The sequence below is a fragment of the Ochotona curzoniae genome, unplaced genomic scaffold (genome assembly GCF_017591425.1).
Source record: "Ochotona curzoniae isolate NIBS_2020 unplaced genomic scaffold, NIBS_Ocur_1.0 scaffold_4763, whole genome shotgun sequence".
NCBI lineage: Eukaryota > Metazoa > Chordata > Mammalia > Lagomorpha > Ochotonidae > Ochotona > Ochotona curzoniae.
The window spans coordinates 2,512,974-2,528,982 of record NW_024467123.1 but is presented as its reverse complement, the minus strand read 5'-3'; the positions used below and the strand labels follow the sequence as shown (position 1 = coordinate 2,528,982).

General features: G+C 43.2%; 1 protein-coding gene across 4 annotated transcripts in view; it reads right to left on the bottom strand.

Annotated features, from left to right (window-relative positions):
* PARG (poly(ADP-ribose) glycohydrolase) overlaps window positions 1-16,009 on the bottom strand; it is a 114,506-nt gene that overhangs the window by 17,493 nt on the left and 81,004 nt on the right. For all 4 annotated transcript variants that reach the window (XM_040970344.1, XM_040970341.1, XM_040970342.1 and 1 more), the window contains 2 exons: window positions 8,566-8,644; window positions 7,038-7,146 (listed from right to left, as the gene is read on the bottom strand). In XM_040970344.1, the coding sequence (XP_040826278.1) occupies window positions 7,038-7,146; window positions 8,566-8,644 (188 nt within the window). The remainder of the gene's footprint in view (window positions 1-7,037; window positions 7,147-8,565; window positions 8,645-16,009) is intronic.

Below are 16,009 nucleotides of genomic sequence, written 5' to 3'. Positions count from 1 at the left end.
GCCAGGCTAGGCTGTCACACCTACTAGTTTGCCTGAGTCAGAGATGAGAGCAGACTGAACAGGGCCAGGATCCAACACCTGCCAGCCAGAACTGGGATTGGGGGCAGGCTGGATCAGGCCAGGTTCCAGCATCCAAAGGCAAAGGCCAAGACAGAGGAGGGACTATGCCAAGCTGGATCACAGCAACCACTGGCACACGTAAGATCTATGGCTGGGAACAGGTCGACGACGCCCTGGTTGGGCCGTGGTTTCCACTGGTGAGTGTGAGGGCTGGAATCAGAGCTGCTATCTGGTCAGGACATGGCTGCAGTGTCACTCGGCACAAGTGTGGACTGGATTTGGGATGCGCCAGACTGGGCTAAACTCTAGCACTCACTGGTACTCGTAAGAACCAGGCTAGGTGTACAACGGGCTGGCTGGGCTAGGTCTCTGTCCCTGCTGAGCCATGTGTGAACTGTCTCTGGGTGTGGACCAGGCTTGGCTGAGCTGTAACAGCTAATAGTAAAAACCGGACATGGTAAAGGTCAGTCAGAAAATGTCATTGTTCCTGCTAGGAACAGGAAGTGGACTAAGTAGGGCTGGCCTATGGACCTACTGATGGGTGCAAGACCTTGGCTGGTTAGACTGGGCTAGGCTGTAGCCCTCACCAGCATGAGCTGGAAATGGGGGTAGGCCAGGCCCAACTAGGCCACTGACAAATGCTGAGGTGAGGCGGACCATACCAGATTGGGCTGAAACACCTAACCTGCACACGTGAGACTTAGGGGAGTGTAGGCGAACCTGATTGTTGGGGGAGGCTGCAACACCTATTGGCCTGAATGTGAGTTGGATTAGGGGAAAGCCAGGCTGGGTTGATAGTTTTTACTGGTGCATACACAAGCCAGAGTGGGTGTGGGAGGGTTGGGCTTTGCTTCAGCATTAGCTGGCAGAGGCTGCCATGAGGAGCAAATTCTGTCAAGTTAAACTGCAGAACCTCCTGGAGAGTGCAAGGTCCAGGAGTAGGCCCATTAGGGAAACAGTGGGCACCTCCCTCTTGGGTTGGCACTCTGACCTGCGAGCATGAGAACCCGGAGTGGGGCAGGCATGACTAGAAACAGAGTAGCACCTGCTGGCAGGTGTGTGGGCTGGATAGTGAGACTGGTTGGTCTGAACTGGGCTTCAGTACCTATTGACATGTATGAGAGTTGAACAGGATGTGGGACAGACTGGACCGGTCTGCTGTACATACTGGCAAGCATGGGAACCAGTGCAAGGGGTGGGCCAAGTGGGACTTATTGTGGGTCACTCTGATTGGGCTGCAGTTCCCACTGGTTTGTGTGAGGGCTGAGTGTATCGTGGACAGGATTGGGCTGGGTTCCAACACTCACTGATTTGTGTAGAAGACACAACAATTGCACGTGTATAAGCCGACTGGGGTGACGGAAGGGGCCAAACAATGTATTGGCAAGCACACACAAAAATCAGTTCTGGGATCACTTCAGACGAAGTTTCTTTGGGGTCCCCCCAACTGAACTGCTGGACTCAGAACTCCAACCACGGAGAGAATTGCAGGTTCCATGGTCTGACCATAGAGTGCATGTGTCAGAGCTGGGCCTCCTCAGTGGCTCAGCTGGAGCAGTAGACATCACTTCCAGGTCACATGCAGGATTATGGCAGTATATTGGAGCCTGCAGAGGACATCTGGTACCATACCAGAGGATGAAGGACAGCACTCATTGATCAACTACCCCAGCAGTGAATATCTGGGCAAATGGAGACTCTAAGTGGATTCTGGAGAGATTTCATTGGGCTTGGAGTGATGAAATAAGCAACAATTCAGAACTTTTGAATGATCAAAACCTCTTGAGCAGGACCCTCAGAACATGCCCCACAACGGGGACCCTGGGATGGCATTGGGTGGCTGATTCTCCATTCCATAGAATGGAGGTGTTAGGAGGCTGGGCGTGGCTTCTTCCCTTCCCCCAGATATAGGAAGGAAAAAATAAAATGTGGAAACAATGGTCTTATCCATTTTCCCACAGCCCATGACCCTTTATCACCCTCATCAACTATATCAACTATAAAAATCATCAAAAATAAAAACAATTTTCTAAAAAAAAAACCCCTAATCTTTCATAAGAGAACAAAATAATATAATCAAAGAATCATAATACCCTTGGACTTAGAAAGTAATAACATTTCTATATATTTCCTGAAAAGAAACAGCAACTATAAAAAGGTACAGATTCTTCTGTTATATATAACAGAGAAAAACTTGGGATTATCTAACTGTTCAAAAATAGGACAGTATGCCAGTCTACTTGAGGGCTGGGGATGGGCTAGTCTAGGCTAGGTTGTAGAACCTGCTGGTGAACACCAAAACTGGGGGCAGGCCATCTTAGACTAGGCCACAGCATCTGCTGCCACACGCAAGACTTGGGTTTGGGAGCAGGACTGGAAGGGGAACTTTGGAGGCTCTCTTGCTGGGCTATTGCTTTCATTGGTGAGTGAGAGAGCTGGGACTGAGGGCAGGCCAGGCTCAGCTAGGCTGCTATACATACTGGCAAGTGCTGAGATGGGTGTGAACCACGTAGGGCTGGACTGCAGTACCCCCAGCAGGTGAAAGGCCTGGGGTTGAGAGCTGGCCTGCAAGGGGAACTATGGGTACTTCACTGCTGACCTGAAGCTTCTGCTGGTGAGCCAGGATAGGGAAGGGCCAGGCTGGTCAAGGCAGTAGCACCCACTGATATACATGTGGGGTTGAGCTGAGCTAAGCTGCAGCACCAGTGGTATGCATGAGAGCAGGATGGGATGTGGGCTGGTCCAGGCTAGGTTACAGCACATGCAGGCACACACAAAACCAGGGCTGGGAGTTGGCCTGGTGCGTTATTAAATGTTGACTCAACTAGGCTATGTTACCTACTGGTGTGTGTGTGAAGACTGAGCCTCCTTAGTAATAACACCTGCATCCAAGGTGGCTACATCCACTGGCTCACTCCCTAACCCTACGACAGTGAAGGGTAGGCTGAGCCAAGGTCAGGAGTCCAGGGCACAATCTGGGTCTCCTACTCGAGTTGTGAGGGCTCAGGGAGCTCAGTCATCACTCACCGCCTTCTAGAGCGTGCGATGACAGGAGGCTGGGATGAAAAGCAGACTCCAACCAGTGCACTTCAGTATAGGATTAAGGTGTCCCCACTTAATCCTACACTGTCCAAACATCTGCCCTAGCAATGGTACGTTCTGACTTCATGTTCGTGAGAAGTGATGCGTACTTCCAGAAGATCATAAATGAATGAATGGGTACTGAACTTAAAAAAAGTACTGAGTGGTGGACAATAATAAAAATATCAACACACAATTTGATAAGAGAAAAAAGTCAGCCACAACAATTCACTTTGTCTAATATCTGTTCCAGAAAGCTCCACAAACCACATCCATCACTTAGCTTGGCCTAAACAAGGCGAACGTGGTGAAACAAAGCTTCCCACAGGTGACCTCTTCCTCCCTTTCAGAGAGCTATTTGCCACCTTTACAAGTCAGAGCCATAAATCTCCCCAAAAAGGTAATTCTCTAGCATGTTTCCCAGCTGATCTCGCACGGGATAAAACACGGGCCTCACAGTGTCAGCTCAAGTGACACAGATTTATTTACGTTTATTGGAAAGGAAGGATTTACACAGAGAAGGAGACAGAGACAGAAAGATCTTCTCTCCATCGATTTACTCCCCAAGTGGCCACAATGGGCACAGGTGGGCCGATCCGAAGCCAGGGTCCAGGGGCTTCCTCAGGGTCTCCCACGTGGGTAGAGTCCCAAGACCTCGGGCCGTCCTCTACTGCTTTCCAGGGCCACAAGCAGGGAGGTGGATGGGAAGTAAAGCAGTCAGGACATGAACTGGCACCCATACAGGATCCTGGCATATGCAAGGCGAGGATTTAGCACTAGGCTACCGTGCCGGGCCCAGATCCCTTCCTTTTAAAACCACCCTGTGCTCGGGACACCATGAGGATCCAGTAACAGCGACAGAGCCTGGCTGGAGCAACCTCATCCAGAGGTAACAGCACTCTGAGGGATTGCTTTTTTATTAAGATATGGTGAGTAGGGCCCGGAGTGATAGCGTAGTGGATAGGGTCCTCGCTTTGCATGCACCGGGATTCCATGTGGTCACCTGCTCTGGTCTTGACGGTCCCTGCTTCCCATCCAGCTTCCTGCTTGTGGCCTAAGAAAGCAGTTGAGGATGGCCCAAGGCCTTGGGACCCTGCACCTGCGGGAGAGACCTGGAAAACGTTCCTGGCTCTTGGCTTCGGATCAGCACAGCACCGGCCATTGCGCTCACTTGGGGAGTGAATCATCAGACAAAAGATATTCCTTTCTGTCTCTCCTCCTCTCTGTATATTTGCCTTTCCAATAAAAATAAATAAGTCTTAAAAAAAAAAAAAAGATACGGCGAATAACCACTGCAGGTAGCAGGCATGCACTAGATTCCTTCGGCAAAAACTAATTGTTGCTTCATTGAGGAAATGTTAGTTTTTCTATTCCTCCCTACTGTCTTATTGGCAGGTAAAAACAGAAAATCTCTGAACTAGTCCAAGCCTCTCTCAGGCGATCTGACACAGTCTCTGCTCCAGACCTCACATAACAGAGTATAAAACAGCAGATTCAGTATTGTCTCCACATACGTGCCCTGTGTGGTGTAAGCCAGGGCAATCTGGGGTCAAGCTGCGGCGTGCTCACTGCACATCTGTGTGAACCAAGGAGTCCCTGAACTTCCCAAGGCTCTGGCCATCACAGATGTGGCGAAGATAAGAAAAGTTATCTTTCCTTGAACGGTTAGAATTAAATCAGAAAGTACATTTAAAGTGCCTGGCATACAGTAAGCAGTCAGGAGCTTCATCCAGGTCACCCCCAATGGGCCCCTGGGCCATCTTCCACTGCTTTTCTCAGGCCATCAGCAAGGTGCCTGATTGGAAGCAGAGTGGCCAGGACACAAACTGGCGACCATATGGGATGCTGAATCATTTAACAAATTATTTTTGAGATACTCATTAGGCTGGCAGTGTGCCCAGCATTCACTGACCTAAAAGCAATAAAGCTCTTCCTGTTGCCAAGTTGTTTACAGATGTATTCTTTTTGTATAAAGCTCATCTCATAAGCTAGATTTTAGAAGTAAATTTTCAATGTTGGCTGTACTTACAACTAACTTGAATCATTTGTATCTTTAAAATATATGAAGGCAGGTAAACTGGAGGTTAGTGATAAAACAGGTAATGCAGAAGCATCAACTGGCTATTGAGAATTTTTAAGACGTACTTATGTCCCAAGAGTGCCACAAGAACAAGATGCAGGTGGGAATACAGTTTATCCCCAAGGGGAACCTTTCCATCTGTGTCAATATACTGTGACACTGTGGTCAGATACATTTTGGTTTCATTTTCCTCTTTGTGTTTCTCTCCAAATCATCTACTACTTACATAAACGTCTTCTAGTTTTAGTGATCCTGTGACAAATTCACATATACATGTCTAAGGAACGCCTGATAAAAATCAAAAATAAATCTTGTTTTACTTGCTATGCCAAGCACGAACAGATCATGGGCTCAGAAACCGGCTTGAGAGAGAGTCCGGAGCAGGGAGAGCAGGCTCTCATACGCACCTGTGCTCTTTGGCACACGTGATCTGCTCTGACTTGGGCAGGACAGAAATTTAGAACTACTAATGTTCCAAAGACTAGCTTTTTTCCGGAGGGTCTTTTTGAAGAGTTACTTTTTTTTTTTCACTCTTCAAATTCTCAGAAAAACCAGGGCTGGGCAAGGGTGAATCCCAGAGCCAGGAAGTCTACCCCATGTGGGTGGGTGACAGGGACCCACCCACTCTTTAGCTCTCGATCCTCTTTCACTTTCCAGGGCGCACAACAGCAGGAAGCTGCTTTAGAAGTGGACGTGGAACTCAATCCCAGATACTCCAATAGGAGATGCATGTGTCCCAAGAGGTAGCTTAACCCCATTACAATGTCTACCCCAGGAATTATTTAAGAAAAAAAAAAAAAGTCTGTTACAAGTTCAACTTTGGGAAGTAGTGCATTATTCTTCAATTTTTTTTTTACCATATCCATTCAAGAATTCTAAACATTGAAATAAACTAATAGATTATATATAGAAAACATCTTCAACAACAAATTAGATTCTCAAATGGAACAGGATGTAAGCTTATTTATCTGATTATACTCAAATTATCTACTGGTTTGTTAGTAAGAGCCTTCCTGGATTATTTGGTTGTTTATACGCTGCCTGCTATCATTACCAGAAGTCTTTATGTAGGGACTGGCAACACTGCTGCTCATTATCTTAATCTCATAACCAATCCTACTTGGAGGAGTCAGGTGATGCTTTTCAGAACTGGATCGGGCAGCCTGGCTCTGAGGGCAACCTAAGGAACTACACAACACTTCAGCTTTTTTGGTAAGGCTCCCAGTGTGGAGAGCAGAAATGAATGTATGATGAGTTATTTACGATCCCTAATAAACAGGAGTGAAAGTCTGAACAGCTGGTATGGCTCCTTATATCTCTGTGATGGAATAAAAAAGCAAAGGATTAAAGCAGTACTAAGCATTACACATCTAATGTGAATCTGAGCCATAATGAAACAAAAATTCACATGACACTTTTGCTTTATCTGCTTTAACCCTGTTAGGGCACCTTGTAGATAGAATGTCACCAAGCAGGTCTGCAAAAAAAATAAATAAATAAAGTCAGGACTCATTTGTTTCTCTACAGTTTCAGGATGAAAATGTTCCCAAACAGCTAAGAGTACTTGATGAGCTAAATGCACGTGTAGGATTTAGCATCAGACAATAGCCTATCTGGCAACCTCGGCCAGTAATCAAACAATTACAGCCTGGAAAGTACAGCTTGTGCTAGCTAACACAGCCATTAGGTCAGGAGAGCTGTGGGCAGAGACATCCTGACACTGCAAGAATTACCAGAAAGCATTAATTTCAGCATTAATAAAATGGCAGTAAATAGATGACAGCTGCCAGATGAACTAAGAAATAAGGTTACTGGCCTTGTTAAGCTCACGTCTCATTTTCTCAGGCACAAACTGATCGAGGTAGCGTCTGAAGTGAAGCGCGTCGATGGCCACGATCTCAGTGTAGCGCCGCTGCCAGTCATCCCTGGGACGGGACAGAACAGGAAGGAACAGGAATAGCAAGCAGTCACTCAAACGAAACCTAGTAGGGTCAGCTGCTGAGACTGGGACGGCGCTGATGTGCTAGGAACAAACCCATCAACCGGGTCTACAGCTACAGCAGGGTGGAAAATCATTTTATTGCTAGGTTCAAGGCACAGACACTGTGTGCACTGTCAGGCAATAAACAGTGAGATGATAAATTATCAAGAGACAACACAGCATGACATATTGTAAACAGGCACATCATTTACAATGAATCTCAGAGGATAACGGATTTGGGGGGGGGGCAAACAAAGGGAATTTAGTTCTTTGTTTTCCTTTCACATTAAGATGTGGTGCCTTTCTATGTCAACACAAGCTCATTCCTTTGCTTTGAAGGAGCTGCTCTAAATCACAGGTTTTATAACATCACCAGATATTGGCCAGGAAATAATCCTAAGAAGTGTTAGAAGAAATGTACAATAATTCAATTGCTGACCCTGAGAAAACTTTGTAAAAAAGACAAAGACATCAGAGCATTGCTTGTGGAGGTAAGAAGGGCTAGCTGACATAATTTTAGAAACATGTAAAATCCCAAATATTTCATCTCTTTATAAATTTGACATATTGCTATGCTAAACAACTTTTCACACTGAAGAATAAGAACAGAAACCATCAGGTTAGTCCAGCAATCATTAATCAGGAACAGACATCCCATACTGGAAAGTGCTTGCTGCACCCACACATTTTAAACAAAACAAAGGGAAAGAAACCCGAGGCTGTCCTTGAGAGAAGATAAAGTTCATGGAATGGCTGCAGAAGTATCCGCTGTCCAACTCCATGGCTTTCTTATTATCAAAACTGAAACTTGCCCACAAGCATCAAGAGGCACAAAGAAATACATCTGGGAAATTGATACCAACCTAGTGAGGAAGCAAGGATGTCAAAATGTGAAAACCCATTTCCTGAAGGAGGGAGACAGCAGCACGGCACAGTGCTGGTTCTGCTGCGCCAGTGGTCTGTGGCACCAGACTGACTGTCCCAACATAGCTTTCTCTGTGTCTACTCAGACAAGTTCAGGGTAATGAAATCAGCTGGTCACAGGCTGTAAGCTCTACTTAACACATACTCAGAATCAGCAGGGCTTGGAAACTGACCAGCACTGCTTCCAGTCGACAGCTTAGACACACAACGGCACAGAATTCTGCCATCCTTGCTTTTGGCTTTTCATCTTCTCTGTTCTTCCATTTGGTATAGAGAAATCGTATTAATGTTCTAAATGCCAATGAGCTTGTGAGGCTAAGACTAAAAATAAACTTCAAATTGCAGATATGAGAGTGGTGGGGGAGAGCATGAATGGATGAGAGCGAAGCCCATGTTTGCTGAGTTTTAGCTTCGAGACACTGAAGTGTGAAACACTCACCGTTCACTCCCGTCCTCATGGCTCCGGGCCCAACGGTATGTTTCAGCGTAGCCTGTGTATTCACTGTACTGTTCAGTACCTTCAAAAAAAAAAAAAAAAAGAAGGGTCATTACTAACTTCAGCCTCAGCAGGGAAAAGTCCTGCTTAAGACCAGCACAAGGCAAAGACTGCCTCTCCATCACGTGTGCTCAGCCTGTCCTCAAAGTCCTGGGCAAGGCAATAGACAAGAAAAGAAATAGCAGGTATAGAATGTAAGAATCATTAAGACTTCCTACTATCAGATATCATAACTGTGTACATAGCAAGTCCTAAAAAAATGACAGTATGAGTAAAAAAAAAATCACAAATCAACTTAGTAAGCTAAAAAGTAGATTGGGGCTGGCATGGTGGCATAATAGGTTAATCTCTGCCTGCAGCGCTGGCATCACAAATGGGTGCTGTTCCACTTCCAATGCAGCTACCTGCCTGTGGTTTGGGAAAGCACTGAAGGATTGCCCAAGTCCTTGGAAGACTCCAAGACAACTCCTGGTCCCTGGCTTTAGACTGCCCCAGCTCTGGCCATGGCAGCCTTCTGGGGAGTGAAACAGGGACACAAGAGCTCTCTCTGCCTTTCCCATCTCTATCTGTAATTCTGACTTTCAAGTAAAGTAATATATATATATATATATTTTAAAAAGTGTGTTAGTATACTAGCTGCAAACAATGGGAAAAATCAAAACTTTTCAAGAATCCATTAATCATGTCAAAAATGTGAAATACCTATGAGCAAATGTAGCCAAGATCAGTCGATATTACTGAGAATAACTTGTAAAGACTTAAATAATGGAGAGACATACTGTGCTTTTGTAATAACAGAACACTCAATGTTGTTATACTGTGAATTTCTGATTTTTAGATTTTAATCCTAACGATAATCACAGCAGATAATTTGAAAAATTGGAATCGAGGGCTGGTGGGATGGCTGAATGCCTAAATCCTCACGTTCCTTATAAGCACCAGAATCCTATAAGGGTGCGGGTTTGTGTCCAATCCAGGTCCCTGCTCTTAGAGGATTGTCCAAGTCCTTGGGTCCCTACACCCATGTGGGAGACCTGGAAGAAACTCCTGGCTTCAGAGAGGCTCAGCTCTGGCTGTTGCAGCCATTTGGGGAGTACATCAGTGGATGTAAGATCTTTCTCTCTGTCTCTCCTCTCTGTAAACCTGATCCACGTTCCAAAAAAACCAAATAAGTCTTACAAAAAAATTGTCATCCAGATGGTGACTTTAAAATTCATATGGAAAGACAACCTATAAAGCATAAAACAAATTTTGAAATAGGGCAAATTGGAGGACTCAACAGCCCCAACACATACTTGATTTTCCAGAAAAGTACTATTAAGAATCCATGGGGGAAACAATATTATTGCTGGAATAAGCAGGTATTCATAGGAAAAAAAAAAAAACCTATAAATCTCTACTGTGAGTCATCGTATCAGTAGCATTATGAGTAACAATTATTTTGAGATGGATTGCGGACATAAACAACGTAAGAATTCAGAACAAAAGACAAAATAGCTTTATCACATTGGGAGCAGGGAAAATGTCATAGACTGGATAAAGAAAGTGATGACCACAAAATTACAACAATAAATCCTAAACAAAAACAAGAGTAGGTCAAAATCACAACATTTTAGGTCAGTGTGAACCATCTTCAGGCAAGACTGGAAGAAAAATAACACTGGACACTATAACACTGGAAAGAATAACACTGGGAGATAAACAACGACCTCATAAAAGAACTGCATTTAAAGTATTTGAAGAACGCTCACAATAAAAACAATACAATTTAGAAAAGTGGGTATGACTTGAACATAAATTTCACACAGGAAGCTTCGCAATTGGCTAACAATCATGACATCAGAGAAATGCAAATTAAAGCCAGCATATCACTAAAGAACCAAAAGAATGCATGCATGGAGTTTTGGTAATACATTTCCATGAACTCCTTGGGAGCTGGCCAGGCTGGACCTCTCAGATGGACTGAAGCTGCTGACCATAGGATGCATTTCTATTCCTTCACCTCAGCTCTGCTCCTAAGGTCTTGCAACAGATCACAGCAGGAACTCGCGGATTTACGCTCAGAGTCTCTGTTATCTAATGTGAGGACCTGAAACAGTGGCACCCAGTGTGTGCGACCGAGGAACTGGACGCTACTCAAGTTAGGCAAGCTGACACATAAAAAAAGCTCATCACCAGCCTAAAAACACAGAAACAATCAGAATAGTCATCAATAGGAAATTAGCAAAACATGTACCATGGTCATCCAAAGGAATTGGATCATCCAAAAGAATGGTGTTGCTGATCCACCCAAAACACAGGCGAATCTCCCACTAGGCTGGGCAAAAGCAGCAAGTCACAGAAGAATCCACACTACAGAAATGTTCTGCTAATGAAGAAACCGGAAGGACCTCACCTATACTGAGACATTACAAGTACTATTTAGAGCACTCAGTAGGATTCCTACCAAAAAGCATCACCTGAATTTAATTAGGAAACACTGGGGAACCCAGATGAGGACAAGCCACAGGTAACTGGGTTGCATACTTTGTAAGTAACAGACAGGATGAAAAGATTTCAAAGTAAGGCTGAAAATGGTTGTGGCTTAAAGGACACCTGATTGCAACTGTAAGAGCCTGGATGGCTGAAGACTGCCGGAAACCAAGCTGGAGAGGAATATACTGCAATGACTGATGGAATTAGAATGCAGACTAGGGTGAGGTGACAACAATATATCCATGACAAATGTTCTGATTTGGGTAAATATTTTGGGACGGCCATGGGACTTCTAACACACTCTCCCAACAGTTTAGGAAAAGAAAATGGAAAGACTGAGGAAGCCAATGAGCCCAAAAGGTAAACTGGTGAATGGGCAAAGGCAATATGGAAAGCCCATGTTAGTTTTTCAATTTTTCTCTAAATCTAAAATTTATTACACACACACACATACATGGTACATATCCAAATACATACAAAGATACTTTAAAGAGCTCAAGGAAAATGGAATTCAAAGATTTGTTTTGGCACATTTTTTTTCCATTCACGCAGTTTTAGTATGCACATCAGGAACATTCCAAAGACTCCTCATATAACATATAAAGCTGTAAAAACTCTTAAAAGTTTATATATATGATTAAAACGTCCATTTAAAATTCAGTGTTTTCCATACTGGCAAACCAGGGTAGGGGGCAGGCCTGGTGGGGGTTATTGTGGGTCGCTCCAACTAGGCTGCAGCTCCCACTGGGTTAGCGAGGGCCGAGTATGTGCTGGGCAGCACCAGGCTGGACTGCAACACTCATTGGTTCCACTGGAAGTCAGGAGTGAAAACAGAACCAACCCAGCAATTGCAACCACCAGCTGATCGGGGCGGTAGACGGTGCCAGGCCCTATACTTGCTAGCACATACAAGAATCAGGTCTGAGAACACCTCAGACAGTTTCTTTGGAGATCTCCCCAATCAAAATGCTGGACTCAGAACCCTAACCAAGAAAAGAGAGAAGACAGAACAGGTCAACCAACCATCTCAGCTATATCTTGGCAGCGAAATACGAGGCAAACAGAGACTCTATGATGGACTATGTCAATCAGTGGAATCCTCAAGGACCTCGTAGTGCTTGCAGTGTCAAGATTGGCAGTGATTCATAACTGTTGAAATATCAAAACCACTTGAGCAAGAACCTCAGAGCATACCCTACATCCGGGACCTGGGGAGGGTGGGAAATTGGGTGTCCCTTCTCCCTTAATACCCTCCTTTAAACATGAAGGAAACAATATGGAAAAAAATAAAATAAAATTCAGTGTTTTCATTTTATTATTTTGTATGCTCATCTTTCAAAATAATCTATCTTTAATTCCCGTAGAATTTTGGGAAGACACTCATGCCATTATCAAGAAAAGTGAGATCCAGATGCCACTGTTTCTCGTGGGAAGCCCTCCTGGACACTCAGTGGAGCGGCTTGGTCACTGCTCTGTGCTTCCGGGTGTTTTACACACAGTGTCACTAGAGCTCTCCCTAGTCTACAGAATCTGAAACTCAACTGTATATATCCTCAAGCAACAATAATCAAAGACAGGTTTTTTTTTTTAATGTTACAATAACTAAAAACTACAAGTACTTAGGAGTACACCTGACAAAAACATGAAGAAGCATGCCATGAAAATTATAAAATAGTAATGAGAAAAAGAATCTAACCAATCTTTTAAAGCTGATATTTTTAAAAGCAAATGTAATCTGGCTCCCTCTCTAGACCGTAAATTGCTTAAGGACCAGAATTAGAGGTTAATTAGACTCTCCTGCAAAGGAGCAAAAGCCTTTGCCAAACTCAGAGTTAACTGAGGAATACATCAAGACACTATAAAAAGGCCAAATATGAGTCATAGGAGTCCCAGAAGGAGCAGATTAAAAGAAGCTGGGATTAAAGGTGTATTCAATGAAATAATAAGGGAAACTTTTCCTAATCTAGAGAAAGAATTGGGAAACTACATCCAAGAGGGGCACAGAACTCCCAACAGGGTTGACCAAAAGCGATCTTCACCACGACACATGATAATCAAGCTCTCTTCAATTAAACATAAGGAAAAGATCCTTAAATGTTTATGTGAAAAAAAAAAAAAATCAATGGACATATGGAGGAATGGTAATCAGACTCCCAGAAGACCTCTCCCAGGAAACTCTACAGGCCAGAAGAGAATAGAGAGACATAGTCCAGGTTCTAAAGGCAAAAAAATTGTCAGCCCAGGATGACGAACCCAGCAAAGCTTTATCATATCTTTGACAATGAGATAAAATTCTTCCACAGTAAAAAAGAATATGCCTCTTCCAAACCTGCCCTACAAAGGACCCTTAAAGATGTTCTCTTGATAGAGAAGAGGAATAGTACCTATCAAAATCAAAGGCAAATGTGAAGAACATCCCAGCAAAGTAACAACAGAAGACTAAATCAATGAACAACCCATTGCTAAAATGAAAGGACCAAATTGCCACCCATTCATATTAACCTTGAATCTAAATGGTTTAAACTCAACAATTAAACATCATAGATCAGAATGAATTAAAAAAAAAAAAAACATCTTTTTGTTATCTACAGGAGACATAGGAGACATATCTCACCAAAGATCCGCAGAAACTATATCATGGATTTTGATGTTTTTTAAAAAAAAAAATTTAGTTTCATCTCTTCAAAACTTGCTTTTTTATTAAATTCTTCACTGACTCACAGATCATACGGTAGCATCATTTTATTTAAGAAGGTTCTTGATTTTCTTTTTCATTTCTTCAGTGACACAGTAGTCATGTTATTTAACTATAATTTTGTAAACTTCTTCGTTTCTTCTTGTTGTTGATTTTGCTTTGTGGCTTTTCACTTTCGGGGAGCATAGTAACTGTGTAATATCATGACTATCATATGACTATGACTATCATATCCAGATGTGAGGATACAATGCAGTATGCATCTCTACCTTCCAGACAAAGATGGATTCCAATGAAACTGTTAACTATATCTTGACAACAGGATGCTGGACTCTCCGCCACTGTCCATGCCCGCGATGATGGATATTTGACTGTCTGAAGAACTACACTATAGTAATGATATGGGGGAACTAAAAAAGGGGGAGGGAATTTAGGGAGAGGGTAAGGGAAGTCCCAGGGCCTATGGAACTGTATCATAAAATAATAACAATAAAAAAAAGAAGAAGAAGACAAATATCTGTTCTGTCTTTGGAAAAAACAAAAGTTGAAAATGTGCAATATCAGTGACCCTGTTTGTGTACCAACTTAGGATGGCTTCACTTTTTCCGGAGAACAAGGTCAGATTTATTTCCTTAAGAGTATAAGAAATCTAATAGACATATACAAATACTCTTGCTTTTAACAAATGGAATGCCACCTCTCTTTTTCTAAGCAGTCACCTTTCAAAACTTGACCGACTGCCTTGAAATTTATTAAAGAGCCATGATGAAAATGTAAAGCTTTCCAAACATAGACTTTCATTTAAGGAAAAAACAAGAATTCAATTAAAATCTTACCAGGAGTTCATGACAGCCTTACTTTTGTTGTTGTTGCTGTTACATTTAGTAGTTATTAATACTCTTATTTTCTGTTACAGAAATTAATATTTGTAAAAACATTAGGAGATCTTAAAGAAAAAAATCCTATTTACTAATGGATTATGTCCTTGCAAACCTGTACAGGTCACATATGACACTTTGGTTAGCATCACTTATTTATATATTTTTTCATTTATTAAAAAAAAAATTAGAAGGAGATACAAAGACTTTCCTTCTGCTGATTACTCTCCAAGTGGCCACAACAACCAGAGCTGAGGTGATCCAGGAGTTTCTTCCAGGTTTCCCACATGAGTGCAGGGTCCCAAGGCTTTGGGCCGTCCTCCACTGCTTTCCCAGGCCACAAGCAGGGAGTTACATGGGAAGTGGAGCAGCAGGGACATGAACTGGCACGCATATGGGACCCTGGTGGATGCAAGGCGAGGATTTAGCCAGTAGGCCACTTTGCTCTGTAAGGTTTGTGCCAAAGCATCTACTCTTTGAGTTCACCACAAAAAGACTGAATAATTCTCAAGAGCACCTGGTAACTGTGGGTGTGCAAGTTATTTGCTAATGTTGTAAAGAAACACATGAGATGGAGAGATGGAGAAAGAGAGAGAGAGAGAATCCTTTTCCCTTCCACACTTGCTGGGAGGTCTTAGCTCATGGCTGCCCCAGGGAGGATGACCACAGTAAGCACACGGATAACACTGTTAGTATCATCAAAGTATTTGCCTGTTTGCATGACCTGTTCCATATTCATTTAAAAGTCTGATACCGACCAGATGTCCCACAATGATGATAAATTTAATTTACTTCCAATTTCTCAAACTCTTCTACAGATTCAGGCAGCACAGTCCCAGTCATTAGCTCACGGAGCCAGGCTGCATCACTGAAGCAATGGAATTGATCAAGCAGATAGATTGCAGGCCATGGTTAAGAGGCTCCTAAGAAGGGGATGGCAGAAATCCAGGCTTCAAATAGATGATGAAATGGCCATTTCCATTAAGGGAGCTTCACATCACAGATATTAATTAGGAGGCACCATAATAAAGTTAAGTGGATGTGGGAGAAAATGCTGAGTTAAAAGTCACCCCAAATGTCCTCAGCCTGAGGTAATTCCAGATCTGAAAGTGAGTCAAGGATCTGCAATTTTCTACTTGCTTCACAACAGCCACGGCTGCAGCCACAGGTGCGTCAGACAACAGGCGCAGCGCTGCAATGGTCCTTGTTCAAAATGGGGATAAACTAAAAGGTATTGGTTTTCTTTTACTATCACCAGCGGAAATAGCATCTTTTACTTAGAGTAACATGAATCGCAGTTGACGTGAGACTTACTTCTTTCCTAGTATAAAAAAAATAA